Genomic DNA, 24,267 nt, shown 5'->3' with positions numbered 1-24,267 from the left:
TCTTAATCTATTTATTGATTCATTTATTTACTAATCCATGTATTTACTTAGTTATTTATCTAGTTTTGATTTTGGCGGTTATGGTCCTCCATATATTATAGGCTCAACTTTTTGCCTGGTGGTTGACTGACATCAGAGCACAGATGGACTATATGTGACTTGGTTTGTATTATTTATTTATTTTATTTTATTTTGGCCATTATGGTCTTCCATATAACATCAGCCAAATCTCATAGGAGTAAAAGTCGTCATTATGTTCTTTCAGATGTTATAATATTATATATACTATATTCTTCTTAATAGACAGTCACAAAACATATGACAAAAATGAACATCTCACCACAGAATAAGCTGTAGCCTTATATAGTATTGGTTTATTATTACTGATTCATTAATGCATCAAAGAGTAGCAAGTATAATATTTTAATGTCTTACCTGATCAATGCAGAGCTATTTTTAGCTGCCTATTACACTGTTGAATAGTTAAACCCATATAAATACATCATATTGTAAGAGATGATCACATGACATGTATGTAAAATAGTGCTGAAATGATTAATTGATCACCAGAAAATTAATTGCCAGCTATTTTGGTAATTGATTAATCATTTATCGAGTCAAAAGGGCCAAAAACAGACTAGTTCCAGTGTCTCCAATCTGAGGATTTGTTTTCAATTTCATTCATTTTCATTTTAAAGTGAACACGGACATTGAAGATGTCATCTTGTGCTCCAGGTTGACATTGTTACTTTTCTGTGACAATGTGTAAACTAAACAATGACCTGATTAGTTGGAAAAAATGATCCACAGAAAATGTCAAATAAAAATTGTGGAGCAAAAATATTGAGATGTCATAATGAAGTAGAATTATGAAGTGACAAAAATGGAAAGGTACAGCAACACCATCCTGTGCTCAGAGTTACACACTTTAATGGTTCAATTTGTAAAATTGCATGAACATCCTGCTTTCGTGTCAGTAAACACTGATATAAGGAGAGGAAAAGAGGAACCCATCTGGCCCTGTCACTTCAGCCATGTCCCACCTGCTGCATATCCATATCCTTGTTGCATATCCATATCCTTACCCTGTATACAAATGCTGGTCAGATGGTCTCGTATTCAGGACACTGTCCTGCGTGAGTTTATTGACCGCATTATTAGGCACAGGCCAGAGATTAAGAGCTCTAAAGGAGTGATTGTATGTCCTCTGCCAGCAGTTTTTGATGCAAGGTGATGTGACTGCTTATGCAAATACTCTCCAAATTAGATGCAGAAATTAGATTATTTAACCACTCAGTATTCAGCCTGTCTTACATCACACATACACAGCAGCCCTGAAAGTAAGTGCCGAAGGAACAATTTGTCCGTGACCTTGACTCAGTCCTAGAAAAATCCAGTCGGAAGGCAATTTAAAACAATTTCTTCAATTATTTTTCCTTCTTGTTCCAATTTGTGATGGAACTTCTTGGTTCGACTGAGGCGTGGGACATTATAAAATAAATGGGATAAGCCATGACAGTTATTAAAACTAGTATCCCCACTTTGCCATGTGGTAGAAATGGATGTGTAATTAATCTATGATATTAAAATGGAAATCCCCACAGTGCACGCCCATCAACCAATAACCTCTGACCTGAAATCTCCACAATACACCCATGTCTTCTGTCTGTAATGTTTTTATTGTACTTCACAGCCTTTCAGTGGCTGTCAGTGCGCCCGAGTAATAAATATGCAGCTTCTCTTTACAAGCCTGCAAAATAGAAAGCTAATATTCCATTCAATCATGTGGCTCTCTGATATCACAGATTACAATTCAATAGGATATGAGCAGAGCTGTACTGTGGATGCAAATGCTGCGAGCATTTGCGATACGGCAAGTAACAGTTTGCCTGCGTTTTGTCAATAGAGCTGGGAAGGTCATTTGCTCAAAGCATCCTGCAGCGATTTCCATTTGATTATATTTTGTTTTGCACTGCGCTCTGTGCTATTTGTTCACTATTGAGAATCTTTTGCCATTTGTTAGGAGAATTCTCTGCAGACTAATTTGACCACAGTCTATTCCCAGATTTTCTCCCCTCCTGTGCTCCCAGCATCATTGTGCCTGTCACTGATGCATCTGTCTCCACTGGTATCTATAAATACCCCCTTCTCTCCCCTTCAAAAACCTGATTCCCATTGATTTAGTGACCTATATACACATCAACACTATCCCCTCCCTTCCTTCCTCCGGCTCTCTGCTCCTTATATCGATGGTCCTTTACTCTCTCCATCACCCTCTGCCTTTAAGATCAACTCAGACTACCTTTTTCCTCCACCTTCTCTCCTCCTCTTGCTAGAAAGCATGAAAGACTAAGAATAGTTCACGGTGGAGGCTTAAGTCATGACACATGAAAGGGTTTTGAATAAGGATAAGAACAGTGGCTGGTGCTCATTTTCTATATTTCAAAGTCTTGTCATTGTGGTAAACTGAGCCTTTGGCTAATCTGTTGTGTGTGTAAACACTGGAGTAGATCATCTGATGAAAGGAATCTCTCAAAAGAGGCACCAAATTCAATATACGATATCTGACACTGGCTGAAATAAGACCTGGGTACAAAGACAAAGACGTATAGAAAGAGAGCAGTGTGTGTGTGTGTGTGTGTGTGTGTGTGTGTGTGTGTGTGTGTGTGTGTGTGTGTGTGTGTGTGCAGGGTCTATGATGTAATTATGCTGCAAAATAGCACCCTGAAACTAATGCTCTAAACAGTAATGTTGAATACATAGCAGACAGCAGGGGATTAATAATGAATAAACCCCTGTCATAACATCAGTTCTCATGAGGGATTTATAAACCTCAAACATTCAGTGAAATCCACAAGAAAACAGCATTTACATATTCTTATCATGCAACTTATAAACACACAGAAACACCCTATTTATCAAGTGAAACCATGCAGATCACAAGGAAGAAAGACACATCTGTATACAAGCCCTATCACAGCTGCACGAGATACAAACTTGCATGAGTGGCAATAAGATAGGCCGGGATTTGGATTGGAGCGCGTGATTTACTGTCACACCGCCCGAGCTTGGCATACACCTGTAGTATGTAGCACTGCTGCTCACCCACCCTTCCCACTCCCTCCACCACCATCAGGACTACAGCTCTCCTGCGACCCCACACTGACACCTGGTGGCTCTAAGAGAAAACAAATCATCACTACACAACAGTCTCAGCTGTTCTCATTGCCCCGAGGACCCACAATGTCATCCTCACACTCTTCAGAACATCTCCCTTCTGTTTGGTTTTTCACTGCACTAGTACAGAGAAAAAAAAGTTCAGTTTTATATTCTGTCAGACGACTATTAGACCTTGAAAGCAGACACAAAGATGAACGTGGTAAGAAAAAAAAAGAAAAACTCAAAGAGATTTGAGGACAGTCAGTTTATTGAACAGCAAATTGTGACAGGGAACACAATATTTCTTTTTTTTTTTTCATTGCATTGTCAACAATGTGTAGGACAACTGTGCCATTCACCACACATATAGTCATAAACACCCTCTTTGTCACAGAGAGAGACTTTGAAGATGGACAGTGGGGTGGGTGGGTCCTTGTTTTAAAGTGCTGTAATGCACAATTCCTCTTGGAGGAAGACAACAGAGGCCACAAAGAGAGCTCAGACCCCACACTGTAAAAAAGCAAAGCTGAGAAAACATAAAGAAGTAAAGCAACCACCTGCAAAGCCTTCACTAAGGGGTAACTTGTTGTGTGAAGTTAGGTTAAGAAGTTCCCTCAAAGTGCTATCTCTGATCTACTCATATACTTAAGTTAAGAAAACTTAAATCATTGCATTTGATGGACTGGAATCTGTGTTTTTCTAGGTTGAAATCACACTTTAACAACTTTGCATTAAAAATAGCAAAGGGATAACGTTTGAGTGAATTTACTACATGAGTAGATCAGAGTAGTAATGTCAAATTTAACAAACTTAAGGTAGCAATTTGAGTTAATTTAGGTAGCCAACACACCTGAATAGTCATGTTAAGTTTGATTAACTTAAGGTAAAGAATGCTAAGTTAGACAAACTCAAGAGTGCAATTTGGGTAAACCTAAAAACATAAGTAGATCTGAATAGCAATGTTAAGTTTGCCGAACATACGATAGCAATGTGCACTTTTTTAACCTAAGTCGACCTTATTCTAAATCAGCCCTCAGCTGAGTAAAGTCCAAACAAGGTTTTACAGCTGGTTGCGTTACTTTTTTTTAAGTTCTCTCAACTTTTAATTTTACAGTGCAGAAGGCCTCCAAGGTCCCCAGTTACACCATACATTGGGTGACTTTGTCAGTGACAGGTTGTGTTATGATTTTTTTTTTATTTTATTTTTTTTATTTATCTTTTAATTGTGTGTCTGTGTGTGGCTTCTACTTATTGCATATCAGTGAGCTGGTTCATGGACTTTTCAGTGAATGTGTAAAGCACAAATCTTTAGATTAAAACTTAATAAACTCTTCACTATAATTATAATACATCTCATAATATCTAAGTTACATTCTTATATCTGATTCATTTAGAATATGTAGGCGATATACATTTTGTGAATAACTGCTGATGGCTAACATAGTGGACACCATCACATGGGTCTCTCATCCTGTCGTCTCAGCCCTATGGATCAAGTTTTACAGACATTAGATAAACTTTCATACAAGACGAAAAAGTTAATCTCAATCAACATCTCCACTGAAAAAAATCAGACTTTAATCCACGTCTGCCAGAGCAGCACACTGTTTTGAAAAGGACCTTGTCTGAGTATAATCAAAGCGGGTCGTGTGGTCTCTTGTGCCTAATAATCCTTTGTGCTTTCTTTGATTGTATACACTATCAGTCATACATTTGGTGTTTTAGAGCTCCTCTGCAGTAACCTGCTGCACCCCCAGCTGTGTGGCTGCTGAGGGGAGTCCATGGCAGAGGAGTGTGACAGGTAGAAGGAAAGAGGGAAGAGAGCATGGGGTCTGACAATCAAAGAGAAAAATACCGCAGTGTTGCACTAACAACTACACATCAACTACAGCACTACACAGTCAGACACACACACGCACACACACACACACACACACACACATACAGAACCAAATGCACAAGGTCAGTGAAAATTCACAGCTGTGTAAAACAAAATGACTTTGCACAACATTTTCAAGATTCAACCAAGAACAGACAATAAAATCTGAAAACGAACGAGGGAGCAGAGGGGTGGGAAGGTTCAAAAATCATAACAATAATCTCAACAACACAAAAATAGGCATTATGATCATCACAATAACAGCATATATATATTTATATATGAGATGAACTGGCAATCGGAATGTTGAAACAACAGGAATTTTATAAAGACGAGCTCACATGAGCAGGCAGGTCTTTTTTTTGCCATTTTCCTGTGGCTCAGCTGTCATCTGTCAACATGGCTGGAGGTGCCAGTCGATGTCTAGCAGTTCTCTTGCCCCGCCCTGACCTATGGCTTTCAGTTAAGACATTGATAATGCTGAGATTCGCTAGCATGTGATTCAGTCGATACAGCCTTGGTCGTCATATTGCAGCAACCTCATGAAAGAAGCACCATTCAAAAAGACAGATGTTAAATTTACAGTCTGATGTCAGCTGGTCCCTACTGGCCTCGTCTAGGGTGCGTTTTATTTCATTTCCAGGACAGTCTCTCTAGTGCCACAGGTCATACACAAAAACGTACTATACCTATATCATCATCACCTGATGCTTCATTTGGTCCTAGTTGGTAAAACTGTAGGAAACAGGACAATAGGCCTACCCAACTTAAAAGACCAGTGTGTAGGATTTAGTGGCATCTAGCAGGGAGGTTGTAGATTACAGCTAAGTGAATACCGCTTGCCGCACCCTCCCCTGGGTGAAGGAGAAACTACAGAGGCTACAAAACTCATTCTAAGGTAACAAATACACAACAATTCATTAGTTGAGGTGACTATATACTAATGAACGCAAACCTCTGAATATTATATTCAGTTTCTTCATATTCTGCCAATAGATCTGCCTAAATCTTACACACTGTACCTTTAACCAAAAGCTTGGGAAAAATGGCACCTCCAAAAAAAAACGTCCTAGATCTACACTAGTGTTTGCATACCATAGAAAACCCTGTCAGTATGCTGCATTTAGGTTCAAATGATGCTAGTTGCATTAAAACATGTTCCTTCATTTGATATGTCCACATCATCATAACATAAAATCACCACAATATGGACTGAGGGGGGAGCTGGAGAGGTAGGTGTGCAAATAAGCCATCATGTACAAAAACAAACAATAAAATCCTAAAACATAAGTCCATATCATCTGCATATGTACAATATAGTTAAGGTGGACACTTTGACACAGAAAAAACAACACATACAAATATTTAGTGCCATACTGCCTATCGAAAAGAATATTGATAAATAGATCTCACTCCCACAAATGATAATACACTGAGAAGTTGCACTGCACATCTACAGTGCAACGGTACAACTGACGAGCTTCTTGAAACAGCGGGAGCGAGGAAGGAATGTGATTGGATAATACACATCAAAGTCACCTTGATCTCCGGTGAGATAAACCAATGGCAGGGCTTCAGTGTTGTGATGCATAAACAAGATACGACAGGGGCTGCTTTCCCTAGCAGCTTAAAGCAAACAAAACCTTGAAAGCAAACAAGCAGAGATGTTTGGTAAAACTCATAGAACACTGAAACCACATTGGTTTAATTTTCTGATAAAGAAAAAAATGTTTTTCATTAGCTCTTTGGGTCCTGCCACTGGATTCAAGTTCGGAGAAATAATTTAAATCTGTAAACAATAAGAATCATGTGTGGATATAAGGGTTTGAACTACCCCAGCTACGGTCTTAATGGCTCCACAATGGGTGACTGTGAGTCGTGAGGCCTCGACATGTGATGTGAGACCATTTGTCAGGATAATTACTGAATATCTACTAATAATCTGAAGTTCTATTAAAATTACTTTCAGTCCATTTAGTGTTCACAGCTGATGCTTCCATCTGAATCCACAATGAATCACACAAGGCAGAAAACTGCCACCGCACCTCTCACCGTGGACTCAAATGTTAAAGCGCACTACAGTTTTGGCCACAATACAATCAGTGATATCACAGCAGGAGGCAAAACTCCCGCTGTGACATTGCTGATTAGGGCGTGGCCATAAGTACAACATGCTTGATGATATAGAAGCAGTTTTTCTTATGATTTGGTGTGGACGTTAAACAATGTATACTTGTAGTTTGGTCATGCATAATGCCCGAATGTTGTACACCATTTCTTCAGTGTGGTGTGCGACTACAAAGCATGAGACATCTTTCACGGGGGCAAAACAGTCGAACCATTGTGGTAGCACTAAATATCAGATGGAACCTGATCTACTTAAAAAGCCAAGGCAATCAAAGTCTGCTCGGAGCTGAATGGCTGAGTTCATTACAACCACTTACAGGAAGGGATGTGGCTTCTCAGGAAAGATCACAGGGAGTGTGCTCATATCAAATCAACACATTTCCTGGGTCTTTGTCTGAAACAGAGGCATAGATTTTGCTCTAAGTAGTTTGTCCTTTAAGACATAAGGTCTGGGGGGATTCTTTGAAAAGCATTTTTAGTAAATACTCTACCAGATCTAATGTTAACAAATATTTCTAATTAAAGTATGTGCATTTAATTTAGCTATGGTAGTTACAGTTTATAATTAAACATTAGTACTACCTAATTGTGATTAGGTACTGTGGGGCTTGCAGAATTGCAGCAACCAAGGGCAGTACATCTACTTTGAAAATTCAACAATCATATTCAAAAATGCAATAAAATGTAATTATAAAGCAATATTCCATTAAAACTTCAACTGATATTTGTGGCTTCATTTCCAGAGAGATGAGCATGAGCATGCCTACTGGAATTTTGTGTGCCACCACAGGCAGCTTGGCAAACAAAGGCTCTCTCCTAAACTATTTCAACATTCAACACAACAAATTTAAAAGAAAATGTAGTGATTGGTCATGCTTTGACCCATCGACAAATTTCACTTCAGAATGAGATGAATCCTCACGCAATTGGTGTGATGCATTATGGGAGGGAAAGGCAGAAAGGAAATGCTTCTTAGTTGTCTCTCTTAGGCAAGAAGCTGAGGATAAATTCACCCACGCCCAAGAAGTAGACCACCTGGGCGATGCCAAACAGCGGTGCAATGACCAAGGCTCGACAGTAAGCTCCTTTCAGGAAGGCTGATGGACCCTCATTACGCAGGATTTTCCTACAGAGCAAATAAAAGCTTGTTATTATAAGTGAAACACATAACCAGCACTAGTTCAGTATGTACCAGTAGATATAGTGTTGGTGTTTCACCTAACATTTTATAATAACAATTATTGATAAGTGGTCAAATGAGTGTTAACTAAACTTTAGTTAATAGTATTTCACTATTTAAAAGAATAAATACATGACAATGTTTACTATTTATTACAAATGGTGGCTTTCCTCCTGCTGCTTTCGTTGCCAATTTTGTCTTTCAAAACATAGGTAGTTGAAGTTCAGGTTCACATTTAAGTTCAACTTTGTTTATCCCCAAAGGCAATTGACTTTACAGCATTAAGTGCCAAATAAAAACTGCCTGACTTTGGCAATGCTAGAGGTGTTGTTTCAGGAGGAACCTGGCAGATGGACCAAGGACTTGTATTTAGTTTGTGCATGCATCAAAAATTTAAACAGGTTGGCAGAAAAGACGGAGCCTGTTGAGAGTGAATCCTTAACCAGTGATGAAAAAATCTGTGCAAATAATCAAAGAAGCTCTCGTCAGAAATCCGGACATTGTAGAGGAGACAAAGTGAGTTTTATTGTAGTAGGTGCAGCTGCTGATATGACTGACTGTGTTACTAACTATAAATGTAAATAATTAAGGGATTAGCAAACTGTTCTTGTTAACAGACAGTTGAGCGTTGTTTTGTTAAGACTTTTGGCCCTTAAGGCCCTTTTAACATTTAATAATAATGTATTAATAATAGAAGGCATAAATCTTCAAATTTGAATGAAGGTTATTATAATTCTAATATAAAATTAAACTAAAAACTAAAACTGTGTATGAAAAAGCATCTTACTTAACAGAAATAAAAATAAAAACTAAACTTTACAAAAACTAAGTGAGACAATACAATCCCCACTAAAATCGAAAACATGTGTCTAGGTTAATTCTCCTGACATTACCCCTGACCAAGGCACTGGCTAACATCTGGAGTTGCATCTCCACAGCAGCTGCCCACTGCTCCTAATAATGTATGGGTTAAAAGCAGAGAAGTTGCACCCTGCATATGTGACAATAAAGTTCACCTTTACACTTTTTAACCTTTATTGCTATTATTTGTTATCAGATCTCTCCTAATGTAATGAGAATGTAATTGTTATCACCTTGTATCAGCTGATAAAATATCTAATTTATAAACAAATTATTTTAGTTACACAAAACTAATGATAAAATGACATAAAATATAGCATTAGTAAAACTTTGTAAACATTATTTTCATATCATTTAATTGTTAACAATAAACTATTACCTGTGATGTGGTTATTATGAAGTGTTCCTGTTACTCTTAAATACATTTTGACTTGACTCTACATGCACCATCACACATGCTGCAGCAGTGAAGACATAATGAGGTCACCTGATACAGTCAGTCACTCCACTGTACGTGTCTTCTGTGCTTCCTCGGTTCAGCGACTGCAGTCTAGTCTTTATCACTGCAACACACAGAGCTCCGGTGAATATATAACATCAACTAACGGCAGTGCACACATTGCTGCATTAACGTCCCACAGCTCACCATCGACAGGGTTGACAGCAACAGCCGCTGTGCTCCCCGCAACGCAGCCTGATATAAACGACACGTAGAAAGGAGCAGGCCCCTCTGCGCCTCTTTTGCCCAGGTTATTCAGGTTGGCAAAAAGGGGGAAGTAGATGATGGAGAAAGGAACATCCCTACGAAAAGAGAGAAACAGGACGAGATGTTCACAGTGAGTCATGTGAAGCTCATTACAGTTAATAGGTTACAGGGCTGCTCAATATGGACAAAATCAAATATCCCCGTATTTTTGATCAGATGCACTCAATATCAGTATTTAAAACCATTAATCTGTTGAACCTTACAAATCAAGACTGTATAGTCCAACAGAACAAAAAACTTAAATCGGGAAATTAAATTAAATCATGGCCTGAAAATTGAAAGTGAAATTGAATCGTGTATTTGGAAAAATGTGACACCTGTAAAACTGATATTGCAACAATATTGTAAGGAATATTTCTGCTTTCATAGAATATTAACATAATGAGATTTTTGATATATACATATCATCAGTAATGGGGATATAATGACTACGTGGGTAAAGACAGACAGCTTTTAAAGCCAGGAAAGGACAACACTTATGACATATCAAAGCATAATGATGCCCAAAATCGATGATATCTAGTTTCATATCATGATATAATATTCATATACTGCCCAGCCCCAGTTGCTAAATCTATCTAGATGTTTTTTACCTGAGCAATGTGGCACCAAGGCCTTTATACAGCCCAGCAATTCCCTTTTCCCTCAGTAGATCTCGGGTGAGCTGCATGGCTGTTGGGGACTTGGTCTCCACGGTACCTGCTGCCACAGTTTCTGGCATCAGCTTCCTCTGAGCCGCTGGGGAGCAAAAGAAACACAACCTTAACAACAACACAGGTTTCACATAAAGCTACTAGAATCACACAATGCTAAGAATAGACAAATGGGCAGACATTTTGAATTCATAACAATAGGAAGAAAGCAGCATAAAGCTGTTGTAATCCCTGGCATGACCACATGAGGCCACTGTTTCTCCAGTTACACTCCTCATTCTTTGCTAAACCACCATCTGGATTTCATTTCCTCTTACCAATTCGTCCAGCATCTTGGAGCTGGATTTTCAGCATCTCCATAGGAGTTGTGACAATAACCTGGAGCAAAACAAGATAAAGAATCAATGTCAACATATGCGCAGTGTGAACAAATCAGCTAAATAAAGTTACAGTTTAGGACTGATTCATAGTGGCTGTGTCAGGGAAAACCCGTGTCCAGTGTAAATCTACTGGCATCCGTTAGCTAAATGTCAACTCTTGTTTTCCTCTGTAATCCACACAGTAGTAACTAGTTAACTGGATTAAGGGTGAGATGGCCATGTTCTCAGCTGCAATCTTAATCCAAGGTCTGCTACACTTAATCTAATCACGTTCCTCGGGCTTGAAGCCTTTGGCCTCATTGACAACAGGCATTTCCCTGTGACTCACTCACTCAGTGCACATGGCCAAGCACTCTCACAGCGTCTTATCTGATCACTCAAATCTAGCTGCCAGTGTATCGCCTGCTAACGGGACAACATTTCAGTGATTAAAAATCATTCATGAAAATGGAACGTTAGAGGTCACGCTCAGATCACAGATAACAGGGGACAAGCTGCAGATACACTCTGCGAACGTGTTTCTGCAGCTACCACATCTCATTTAGACGTGGTCTCTGCTAATTCTGGCTGCAGGCAGAGACAAATGAGGCGATGGCTGAGGCCCAGTGGTTTGCGCGTGAGCTGACAATGGCAGCAGTTCCAGATGGCGAACAGGAGGATGCAATTAAAGCAGCACCTCACTCACTCACCTGGCATGTACCTGCCCCGCACCCAGCCAGCATCTCTTTGAACAGAGTGAGTTTTCTGGAAAAGAAGAAGAAGAACAGCAAGGTCAGATGAAAACATGAACAAGAATATCCTTTTTTTAAATAATGGTTTCACATATAATGCTCTTGCCTTCTGAGGATTCTACAGAGAACCAAATTCTATTCTACGGATGAGGCAAAAACACAAGAACACAAGTAAGAACACTCTTTCTTCTGAAAAAGGTTTGGATGAAAATAGTTCTTAATGGAACTCTTAGTCTTATAAAGAACCCTTGACAAACCCTTTCTTCAAAAAATGGTTCTTCTGAAGCAAATGGTTTAGCCTTTCAGGAAGAGCCATTTTGAAACCCTTATTCCTAAGAATGCCATGTGAGAGCCAGACAACTTTATTTCTGGAAAAGGAGTTGTCACCACCTGTGCTGGTGATGCTAATCTTTGTCTTCCATATCAACATGTCAGGCACAAGGGCAGATTAATAATTCACAAGGTGAGCAACTGGGCCAGACAAGTCAATCATTCATCAGCCGGCATGTTTGTCACCATAGAGATGGAGACAGATGTCCCAGAAACCTTCAGGTTTATCTTTGCAGACAGTGCTCATGGGGGACAATGGCGCTTGATTTCAGCAACACCAGACGATGGATGCTAATGTTGGACAATGTTGCAACACTGCTGTGTGCTAATTTTACTTGGTAACTTGAGCTCAGACAGGACTTCTGATGGCACACATACAAGCATCTCTGTATTTTTAAACCAGACAGGGATAATATGGATTATTAAATGTGAGGCTGTATGAGGTACTTATCCATTGTCAGTGTTTTAGCTACAGAAGATACCATTCAGTATGCCCCAGTTTGGAGTAGCAGGGAGGGGCACCAACACACAGGCTAAGCAATGTACTGCTGTGGACGAGGTCAGCAACAAAAGGTATTTTAGAAACTTAAAAAAGGTCCACCTAAAAAAAAATCAATATCAGCATAAATGTACAAAATGTTTAGAATGTTTTAAAGGGTTTACTTTGCTGCCAGACAGCCTTTTCCAACAGGAACCCGCCATTATATAAGCCAAAACAACCAAACTCTTTAGCCAAAATGTGATATTGATTTTTTTGGGTGGCTTTTGCTGCTGACCCTGTCCACAGCAGCACATTGATTAGCACGCTGGTGCTCCTCTATGCTTCTTTAAACTGCGAGCATGTCAGCCACCATTTAATGTATCTAATACACTGACTATCAGTAAGTACCTCATGCAACCCCACAGTAAATAAAACTAACCCTTTAACAAACCACTGTGAAATACTTGGAGGAGATGACAGAATGGTGGAGGATTTACTGGAGGCTTGGTGAGAATCCAGACAGCTAATGTGTCAGATTACATATTAGTAAACACACCAGCTAATCAGAGTGTGAAGGAGGAGAGTAGGTGTGTATGTCAGTCAGACTGTCAGCACTTTCATGCCTCACCCATCCTTGGAGAGGTGATGCCTGAAGAAGTCGTTGGCAGCCAATTTGATGGCCTTCTCTGGCGTGACTAGTGTTAAGTTCACTGCCGCTCCTGGAAGGATAAAATGGACAGAGAAGAAGACAAAGAAAGGAAGAAACAGAGAAGGGAGGGAGAGAATGAGTCAGTCCATTGTGGATTGTTTTCCAGATAGTTGTCTGTACCAGAGAGACACAGATCCCTGTAATTTGATGATTGTACCCTCACTATGAAGAGTAAGAATCCTATACTGCTCAACAGATTTTAATCACAAGGATATCCCGGCAAAGTTAACCTCTTCAACTCTGCAAGGATGTCCACTTTCAAAGGCTGTAGTGCGCTCAGTTTTAAAGCTACTGGCTAAATGAAACTAGAAGACTGGAGGAATATGTTGGTACCAACCATGTCATGCTAGCATGTCATGGAGAAGCTAAAATGCCTAAATAATGATTCAAAGTTAAATTTCGGCAAGGATAAAACCGGCTTGTAATTTCCCAACGCGTCCCTTGACTTCTAATTTCAAGATATCTGAATGAAAATTGGTTCTGTGAGTAGACAAAGTCTTTCCTTACAGACACACGCTTGTGTTAATGTCATACAGTTTGCAGCAAAAAACGTGCATGCAGTATAAATGTGTTATTTTCACCTATTCTAGTTGAATATATCTGCACACTGGGGTCTCTAAACAGTAGTGGCATTACATAAATTGGGTGTGACTGGAAAGCTGAGACTCTTGTGGATTCAACGAGCCCAACTATATTCATGTGTGATGATGTTGGTCTCCATAATAAACATTTCATTATACTGAGACCATTTTTGTAGCTTGACCTTACTGTATAAAATTACCCATTGTGACCTCTCAGATAATCATAGCTTCATGAAACTTCACAACCAAGAACTAGAGACCTGGGGCATTTAGAGAATATATGGCTTTCCTCTGCATACTCACAATATGGGGTCTCTGAGCAATCCCCAGAATAGAGCTGCTCGCCATCCAATTGAAGAAAAATATCATTCTTAGGGAAATCTCCAAATGTAAAAAGTTTCTGACATACATCACAGCATGATGCTGTTCCCCATGGTCTTATTGTCAGAATGTGTATTTTAGAGGGATTTTTCTCGGGTGGTTAAAAATGTTTAGGTTATGCATCAAATCTGTGTAATAAATGGTATCAACACTGGTGCAACAATTTATGAGATATGATGGAGCATGGGGATGGTCATAACATACTTTCATAATGTTCTAAGACCTTATACACTCTAAACATTTCATTTTTGAATAGGTGCCCAAAGAAAACTCAATGTTTTTTAATACAGATTTATGACTAGAAAAACCTACATACACATTGTTGAGCTGCATCTCAAATTAATTCAGGTTCCCAGCTTTCAGGTGATGTGAAACATGTATCCTGCAATCTCCCCCTAAAGATCCCTATGTCACCTAAAAATGACAAAAATTAGGTATATGCTAGAGAGGGAAGAAAAATTACCTCTGTACATCCCAAAATACCCCTCTGACCGGATGGTCTTAATAAGGCAATCTGACCTGAAACACAAATGCAAAACGTGGTGTGTTAGTCAAAGTGCTGCCTAAGAATCTGATGACAGGTGGGTGACACTGCTGGTTAGTTCAGACTACAGTCAAGCAACAGTGAGTAACACTCTGCTAATATGTAAAAGTCAAATACAGAATTCTCATACATGCTGGTGTAAAGGCGAGATCCATTTTGCTGGTTTTGCAAGCGAGTCTTGGCCAGGTCAATGGGAAACACACAGGTCACTCCAATAAGCCCAGCGATCCCCCCATTGATCAATTTGGCAGGCAAACTGGATGACAACCACAGAGGAAGAGACAAAAAATATGAAATATGACATGTCAATGGATAAAAACAAGGCCGCTGCTGTATTTATAGTTGTTTAACATTCAGCCTTACCTGATCTGCTTGTCAGCCATTTATATCAAGCCCTGGCTGGTCAAAGTGTCAATCTGTCAGTTAGCTAGACACTCAGTAGGTTGTCCTTGTCTTTTGGTGTTTGTTATAGTAGTGTGGTGCTTTCCAAGTGGGATTATGCAGTCTGATTACACTTTGTCCACTTGTCTCCTTGCAGTTGTTGTTAGTTCAAGTTAGAGGATATCTGTAAAAAAAAATCAGAAAGGACCTGTTCAGGTTTAACACTCTCATAATGTGGCCCACACGACTAGTTTTTAATGCACCTAAATTGTACTGCAAAAACTGCAAATACTAGGTTTACCCCAAAAAATCCTTAGAGCCTACGTAAGGCTGTGACTAACAGTTATTTTCATCATCAATTATTATTCGTTTGGTCTCTGGGCTATATATCCATCACAGTTTACTAAAGCCCAAGGTGGTGTGATTAATTTGCTTGTCTTGTTACATTATGTCCATTTGGCCGACACTTCTGTCCAAAGGAGTGAGACCTAGAGGTAATCAGAAATTGGAAGTGCAAGTCTCTTGAATAAATAGCTAAAAGCACTGTAGAGATCTGCATCATAAGTGAGACACGAGACAGTAAGTGCCAGCGTGAGGTGTCGAGGTGTAACCTAAAAAATCAGTGGGGACTTCATTCTAATGACGTGTAACCCACAAAGGATCAAGAAAATGTCTTAGCACTGACAGAAACTGAGAGTATGTCCTCACTGAGCTGTTAAATTTAACTATGCATCTTTCTCAATCTGTTTCATCCTTCTGTCCATTAAAAAAAGCATTTTTTCACCCAAAATTTAGCTTTTCTAAAAGTCAGCGTACATAAATCCTAAAATAAATCCTAAAATGGTTTGGTATTTAAGGGGCGAGGGGCAATAAAACAATAGTGATATACAGTATATCAGGAAAACACTTCATCAGTAGTAATACGAAAATTGTTTGATAAAACGTTCAATAGTTTTAGTTTAAATTAAATGCAAACCACCATGAAAGCACATAATGTATACTCAGCCAATCATATCCCTGATAATGAAGTGTGCTATAAGCGACACACCAACAGCCAATCATTTAAAAGGTGTGTTGTTTGGCTGCACCTTCGACATGTGACACAAGAGAAACAGGGCAGAGTGAGAAAATTAGTTCAGATGGTGGTGAAATGGTTAATTTAAAAAAAGCACAGGTCAACTCATCAATATGAAAGTTTTTTCTCTCTCATTTTTTCTCCTGTTTTTTATTATCAATATGAAGTAAAATTAAACATTTTATCTTGATACATTTTCAGCTATATGGCCTCAGTAAGAAGAACTTTCTGACTCTACTCCCAGGTGTGCTTTGGACAAAACCAAACACAGCCCTCGGTTCAAGTGAGGTGGCATGTCTGGCATGACTGACTGACAACACACCAGCAAAGAGTTCACAGTACTGCTCTATGCTAGTTGAAACTAAGCCATGTTAAAACAAGCACCTCACAGTGCACTACAGACAAGTGCAAGGCAGGCCTCTTTAAAAGCCACAGTATTAACAGTAAGACAAAAAAAACAATCCCAGATATGAAAATCTTCACAAATTAGAAGCTGGAGTAAAGAAATGTTTAGAAATGACATAGGCCTATTAAAATAGGTATGATTCATATTATCAAACCAAGTTCATGCCTCTTGAGCATTACAAAAGGTATTAAAGACGTGTGCACTAAATGTTTGAAGTGGCTCAAAGTTGCCATTAGCACTACTTAGGTGGTTTTTCTAAGACATTGGAATGGGAGTTATCCTCCAAACTACCAACTATTATTTTCTCTTCTGTAAATTTGCCTTATTCATGTCATAATCATAGAATATGTGCACAGCATCATTATTCTATTCTATTGTTTTTCACCTTTGTTTGTAGATTATTTTGCTTTTCCAATATACATCTGTTGTCTTGTTATAATACATACATAGTACACTATTTCCTGGCTTGGATGCTGTAGACATTTCTCTTAAGGAAACAATAAAAAGCAGAATTTAATAAAGATGCTCTGCATGTCACTTATTAATATCTAAGTAATGACAATGGCACATGTTAAGTGTCAATAGTTTATCACTAACCAGCATAATTCAGCAATATTGCTGGCAGATTCTTAAAAAATAGAGCTTTAGCGATCACTGTAGAAGGATTACTTTCTGTTAAACAAATCTGTCACCACTGGAACATCTGTGCGTCACACATGTCCTTGAACATTCATGTTTTATGCATAAGCTCTTTCACTGTGAAACTGCAGTCATACAGGAGAATCTCTATCCTCTGGGTGCTGTAACAGTCATTTTTGAGCAAACAGATGAAAAATATCTAATGTGGCCAAGAGATGCTCTCTATTTCTGGTACAGAATGCCCTCAGTGTGAGGAGATGCTTCCCATTTCCCCTTTTCATTCTCTCCACCCCCTCCATCCACCAATCACAACCTGCCTGTGCATGTGCAACCCGCCTCCTCCACCTCTCCTCCTCACCAGCCCTCCCCCATCATTTCCCTCTCAGTCACGAGTCAGGACTCTCAAACACAGCTTTTCCGTCTCACATCTTTGCTGACTTGTGTGTTTCTTTGTGAAGTTCAACTGTGTACACACTCATTCGACGGAAGTATCACTAATTCCTCAGATTCCGTTTTCAGAGAGAACGCGCGGCATGCCTGCATGTTTGACTGTATCTCGCCATGAATGCTGCATGGCTGTGGTCTGGAGTATTTAGTTTGGATGGGGACTTGAGGCCCTCACTGGCTGCTCCAGAGGTGGAGGAGGGTGGGAGAGAAGAGGAGGTGGGGGGGGGGGGGGGGGGGGGATCAGAGCAGGTCAGCAAGCCTCAGTCGCCTCTCTGGTCTATGTCAGCTGGGTGTGCTCCTCTCTGCTCCCTGGAGCTTCACACAGCCGACTTCACAGCCCTCCTCCATCTCTCGTCTCCCTCTCATCGTCCTCACCATTTTCTCACCCAGCAGCCCATCTTCTCACAGTGCTGCATGCTACTTTTGTTTCCCTATTTCCTGTCACTGACTTCCTCCTGAGCTCCACAGTCAGCACTCTGGTTTTTCTTTTATAGAAGATTATACATGTATGCTCTGCGTTTGTAAAGCGCACTGCAGTCTAACATGAGTCACCCATCAAACTGGCATCTCTCTCCTCCTTTACCATGCTTGCGGCATTACTCGTCCACTTCAGTTCATCCACACACCATACATCTGTGTCTGCAGCACCAGAACATTTATTTGACCCGCAGTCAAAGCCTGGCTGCACTGCCTTGTCATGACAATCAGAGTCTGTCAGGAAACAACCAGCCTCAGTGTGCAGTGTCCACAGCACAGTGGCATCACTCATCAACAAAAATCTCCAAGGAATTCCTTTTATTGTCATAGCAAGAGACAAATAACAAGGGGACACACTGCAGGGGAACTGGTGTTTCTTCTCACTAAATCCCACATAACCAAAGCCCAACATCACTTGAAAACATGTAAAGTCACTTTCATTACACTAAACTATTAAAGAGAAGCGTTACTGCTGACTAGACTTGATAAACATGAAAAAAGTGAATTCTTTACCAAGTACAAGTGACTTTGATCATCTCTTACACACACGTTCACAGAGGTCATATTTTGAGTTTGTACCTCTAGAGGAGATAAGCACTGATGAGTAAACAATAGACACAGTGATTGTGCAACTTAGCTGCCATGCAGAACATTTACCTTATAACTTAACCCAGCCCCCTCTAAGGCAACTATTGGACACACTTGATTAAAGAGCTGCTTAAGAGTCCGGGCACCGGCAGATAACAGGTCGGTTTTTGACCCTTGGTCATCTTTTCAAATTGAGCAATGAGGCAATAAACAGCGTTTTACTGACAAGGACGCTTATATTTAACCTTATCAGTAAAGCAGCAAGCAATCTTCCTTTGCTAGAATTTAGGATATTAAATTCCTAAACTTTTAAAATACATAATTACAAGTCCATGTTTAATGTTAAATGCCTACAGATATTGTATGTAATGATCCAGTTCATGTAATCTCACAGAGGCGGGGTACAGGGTGTGTCAGTATACAGGTTTACATACTATTTATGAATGACACCACATGTTATATGATGTGCCATGTAACAGAATAATATATTAAATAAAAATGAGCATAAATGTTGATGTTGAAAAGTTGATTTCTTAAGACTTTTGACTCATCTGAAAAGTTGTTAATTAAATAATAATAACTAAAAACAAATATTGCATAATAAGCAGATTATTATGTAACTGCAGTATTATGTATCTAAGGTAATATGTGGACAAATACAATAAATAAAAGTAAAGCCAGACAGTTATCATGGTTGGCCAATATTATTGGTCTGATATCAGGCCTACACTAGGATTGGTCTATAAAAGAATCTGCATATATGTGCTCAATATTTTTTTTACAGAATATGATGCAGATTGTTTTTATTTCTTAGAGCCTAACCAAAATATCGGTCAACCCATATTCTCAGCTTGGTACTGGCTTATCACAGCTATATCGGTCTATATTAATATAATTTCGTGTCTTTTCCTTTGTAGTTTACATTTTATTTACAGTTATTAAAAATACTAGTGAATGTTTTCTTTTTCAGTGCCCAGATACCATTTTGAAAAAAAGAATTTGCTGATGTATCAATATCAGATTTTTTACCACTCTAATATCATTATCAGCATCAGCACCCGAAATCCAGTACCAGTTGGGTTATAAATAAAATGTTCATAACACATGCTCTTGAGTCTTTATGGAATCTTTATGGATTTAAACTTCATAAGATCAATTACTTGCTGTGCAGTTTTGGAAATTTTTGATTTAACACTTGCTGGGACAAAAGCTGGTAACATCTGATAGAGTAATGGGAACGTCTAACAGAGTAAAATAAAATAAGTGACAGAGAAGATGAGAAGCTTTTCTTTCCAAACATACTTGTAACCTGTTGCTTCAACTAATGTGCTCTAATGCACATCTCAATCATAAAAAAATAACAAAAAGACAAATATAATCATGGAGATACGGAAAATCTGGAGACAAATCCACACCAGTTAATTTCCTATGCAAAACAACATGCAAATTATATTCCTTTCATTCAAATAACCAGAGAAAATTCACTTTATACCTTTCAGGTCCTGGACTACCTCTCTGTCCGAGTGCCAAGCAGAGCAAAGGTCTAGCTGACTACATGACAGTGAATTTGGGTGACTGATAGGAGGAAGTGAGTGGCTGTCGTGATAAAGCAAAGCACTGTGATAGTCAGCACTCTTCTCACGTGACTGTGGCTTTAGTGGAAAAGACAGCAAAGAAAGGAAAATCACAAAGGTCCTTCCTCATTAGCTTAGAGCAGGCTGTTGTCACCAGTCCATCTGTCTCACATGGACTGGTATGATTAACGAACTGTGAGCTCTAAGCCATCAACACGGGAGCTGCATTGAGGACTATCTCAGACACAAGTTTGTTCCTGCAATCCTTCATCAGATGTCAAGTACTTTTCTCAGCTGCAGGAGCACAAAGACCAGATCTAATATACAGCCCAATCTGTCCACTTTCACATTCTGTCTGAAGCCATTTTTGGAGGATTGTGGGTATAATTTCAGTCTACTATATTATATTATCTATATTTGTTGCATCAGTTATTTCGAAATAATAATTCTTTATACTGACATCTGTATATCCACTGTTCTTCACAGTAAAGCTGACAGCTGTTATGATGCTGTTATCACGCTTTTTTAAAACACCGATTTATAAGATGCAGTCTATTTTTGGTAGCACTGCGGAAACAAGGGATGAATTTTGTGGTGTCACAGATAAATCTGATTACTATTTCCCTCTTCCCTCCAGCATCAGGATTATAAACCTAATACCTACTTATGAAAGCTCTCTCGCAATCTCCATTTACAACCAGTGGAGTGAGAGTTATGATCTGGGCATGGTGGATGCATTTCCACCACTACAGGTCCTCTACACCGAGTTCATATTGCAACCATGAAATGTGCACAGTGATTCATTGTTGTAATCACCTGGCTTAGATCAGAAATAACAGTTCAGCTTTCAAGGGGCAAAAGTGCTCCTTCAGTTCAGAGAGGTGGTGTAGTGTTTAGTCCCTCCTCTGACACCACAGGTATCCCTGGTGGCCCAGTTTCTAAAGTCACCCAGGGCTTTTCTCTTGTATCTCCTCTGTTGTGCCTCCCTCTCAGCTTTCCTGCGGCCTTGATAAGCAAATAATAAAACCACTGTGTGTCTGCTTTTTTTTGGATAGAAACCCAAATGCAGTATTGAAGCATCTGGTTACAGATTACGGTAAGGCTTTGGATGGTCTAACAGACTGGTAACTTTCACACAACGGCACAGAATCTTCCCACCAGCATGACTATACAACATTTCCATTCAGTGCACATATACCAATGACATTTAGTAGTCCTTGGCTCAAGGATTTTAGCTTTTTCTTTTTCTAGCAGATTATATTAATATTTAACACAGTGACGATGTTTTTACTGAATGAAAGCCACAAGGTACAACAGTTCCAATGGAAAGCATAGGATGTCACCGTACACCCATGAATGACTCACCTCATCAATTATTTCAAGGCTGCAGCAATGTTTGATTACACTGCTTGGCCTCAGCATAACCTATCCAAAATACTGGAAACTCTGGAAAGAAGTTATTTCTTTTAAAGTGAAAGTTAAACAGAGAAGAATGGGACTAGATGGCGCTCGGCTTGTGGTAGCAAAAAAAAAATACATTTGAAAAACTTAGATGCAATGTCTCTTTCAACATGTCATGTCCCGTTTATTCAAGATACTTCACAGATCTTGTTGTGAGCGGTATCATGTAGGGACTATTTTCTTTCTGCTCTAACTATACCTACCAACTGCATGGCCATGCAGAAGGAAGTGTGCATCAACTCACAGACAAGAAGTTACAGTTCAGTCAAGGAGCCCACCATTAATATCCATGAGTGGATCTACGATATAATTGGCAGACAGTAGCAAGAAAATAGCTCCTACGTGAAATAATGTTAGACAATATGGCTTGCTATGCTGAGATATACAATATATATCTCAATATACACATTTTCTCTTAAATAACATACAGTAAATTCTTAAATAGTATAAACATAATGATCTTCTAGAATATGGTGCATTGCTGTAGCTTAAAGTATACTACAGTAGGGCCTGGCAATATGTAGAAAATCAAATATCACAATGTTTTTGACCAAACACCCTCACAAAATATTAACACAGCGGGATTATTGATAAATAATCATCAATAATGTGAATGTTATTATTATGTGGGTAGGATGAATAACAAAAATAGAATTAGACCAGTCTGGTGAGTTCAGAAAATTAATTCACTTAACTGCAATGTAGCCTTTAAAACCAAGAAAAGACAACACTTGCGCCATATCACAATATAACAATATTCAAAGTCTAAGCTGTTATCTAGTCTTACATCACACTATCAACATATTACCCAACCCTGAAATGATTGACATGAAATTGCTCACAACAAGGTCTGTAGATTATCTTGAGTAACCGGGTCATGATTTTTGGAAAGAGACATGGCTGTGGATTTTTTAATTTTTTTTTTTTTTTTGTGCTCTGAGCATCACAAGCAGAATGTCATCTACATCTATCATATTCAAGATAAGGAATATATCTCTACATCCAAAATTTCCAAAATTGGGCTTCTCACACCAAAACAGTGTAGACTGATACAGCACTCAAAACATCTATTTTTGATTTGGCAGATGCTATTTGCACCCAAGTGTCAGTAGCCAACATCTTTTACTCTCGGGGTTGTGTCTAACCCACTCACAACAACAACCTCCTCTCTCCAGAGACTTTGTTGCTCTTTATAGCTGACCTAGGGGGCATGGTGCAAACAGACATTTTTGAGGGGTGAAATGTCCCTTTAAAAGAATGCACTGCTGTAAGTTTACAAGTCCTCAATAGCTTGCTCAGCAGTAAAACCTCCTCTAAAGTGTGCATCTTGAGCAGTCTGATGCCTCAGCAGAGATGAGGGTGTAAATAGAACAGCAAGGTGGGTAAAATAAAAAATGGCTTCCACGAAATTATCTTATTGAAATTTATTGCCTGTCTTTCATTCTGTGCTAAGAAGTTACAGCATGTTAATGTTTAGCTAGAGTCTGCCTGCCTGAGGTGAGCAGCTACCAATGGAAGAAGGAGGTGGGTACAGTTTAAATGGGTTTACCCTCCACTACCAACATCCCAGCCCACATGATAACAGTTACACCCTCACTACTGAGCAGGAGCCGGCAGAGGGCGGCCGCAGTGGCCCCCTCACAGGGTCTGGGGGGATATTCGGTAACTGGTCCGGTTACTCATCCAAAACCAAGAAGCCAAGTAAAACCATGAAACGTGAGATGACGTGTTTGTCTCTATAATGGTAATGAATAACCATTACACCTGTGCCCAACAGCTCCACGGTTTGATGGGCAAAATATGACAACGCATATTAACGAACCCTGCGTGACCATTATACGTGATTCTTAACGGTAATGTCGACATCGCAGTAGCTTAAATTGATCTTTCGCAACAGGCCTGTAATTAACGTCAAATTAAAACCATCATATATATTAAAAATGCCAGGTTTGTCACATAACGGAAAATAATTTGCCGCCTCTAACGATGTATCGACAAAACCACATCACATCCCAGTCTGAACGGTCGCTATCTTTACGCGTCGCGACCGTTATCTCAATTTATTTAGCGTTACATCTGAAATTTAGCTAAATGTGTCGCCTTCACGTTATTCCCAGGTAAAGGTTTATAACGGCTTCAAGCCAACACACACACACACACACATACTGTATGAATCAGACGTTGACTGCATCCCGTTATCTACATACCGCATAGAGCCGCTGTCGTTATCTCTCCTGGTGTGGCTGTGGTGTGAAATCAAAGCCTTTTTACTGTGTGTCTTTGGCTGACAGAGCGACAATAGCTAACCTACCGGTGTTACTAGCATTTGAGTCCAGCGGAGGGAGGTAGAGGAGGTGGGAGTGAAAGCAGGCAGGGAAGGAGGGAGGCAGGGAGGGCGGGAGGGAGGGAGAAGGACTTGAATAAAAAAAAAAAAAAAAAAAAAAAAAAAACAGCAAA

General features: G+C 39.4%; 1 protein-coding gene across 1 annotated transcript; it reads right to left on the bottom strand.

Moving 5' to 3' along the window:
• Nucleotides 1–4,238: 4,238 nt before the first annotated feature.
• On the bottom strand, nt 4,239–24,175 carry slc25a22a (solute carrier family 25 member 22a). The gene is made up of 11 exons (XM_084733792.1): nt 24,018–24,175; nt 15,126–15,327; nt 14,893–15,018; nt 14,682–14,737; nt 13,176–13,266; nt 11,695–11,749; nt 10,943–11,003; nt 10,566–10,710; nt 9,853–10,007; nt 9,694–9,769; nt 4,239–8,291 (listed from the first exon to the last, which is right to left on the bottom strand). Exons 2-11 carry the CDS (start codon nt 15,143–15,145, stop codon nt 8,138–8,140), a joined length of 939 nt encoding a protein of 312 aa, XP_084589918.1. The 5' UTR covers nt 15,146–15,327; nt 24,018–24,175; the 3' UTR covers nt 4,239–8,137.
• Nucleotides 24,176–24,267: the final 92 nt, after the last annotated feature.

The sequence above is a fragment of the Lutjanus erythropterus genome, chromosome 13 (genome assembly GCF_056507025.1).
Source record: "Lutjanus erythropterus isolate fLutEry1 chromosome 13, fLutEry1.hap2, whole genome shotgun sequence".
In the NCBI taxonomy this organism is placed as follows: Eukaryota; Metazoa; Chordata; class Actinopteri; order Lutjaniformes; family Lutjanidae; genus Lutjanus; species Lutjanus erythropterus.
Note: the sequence above shows the minus strand (reverse complement) of the source record. Positions and strands in the feature narration are given on the sequence as shown.

What these genes read in the sequence shown, in the direction of transcription:
- slc25a22a (XM_084733792.1), bottom strand. Translation starts at nt 15,145, where the DNA reads ATGGCTGACAAGCAGATCAG. An exon ending in CTTGGTGCCACATTGCTCAG is followed by an intron (nt 10,008 to 10,565) that starts GTAAAAAACATC and finishes CTCTTTTCGTAG; the next exon opens with GGATGTTCCTTTCTCCATCA. An exon ending in TGCTGTCAACCCTGTCGATG is followed by an intron (nt 9,770 to 9,852) that starts GTGAGCTGTGGG and finishes TGTGTGTTGCAG; the next exon opens with TGATAAAGACTAGACTGCAG.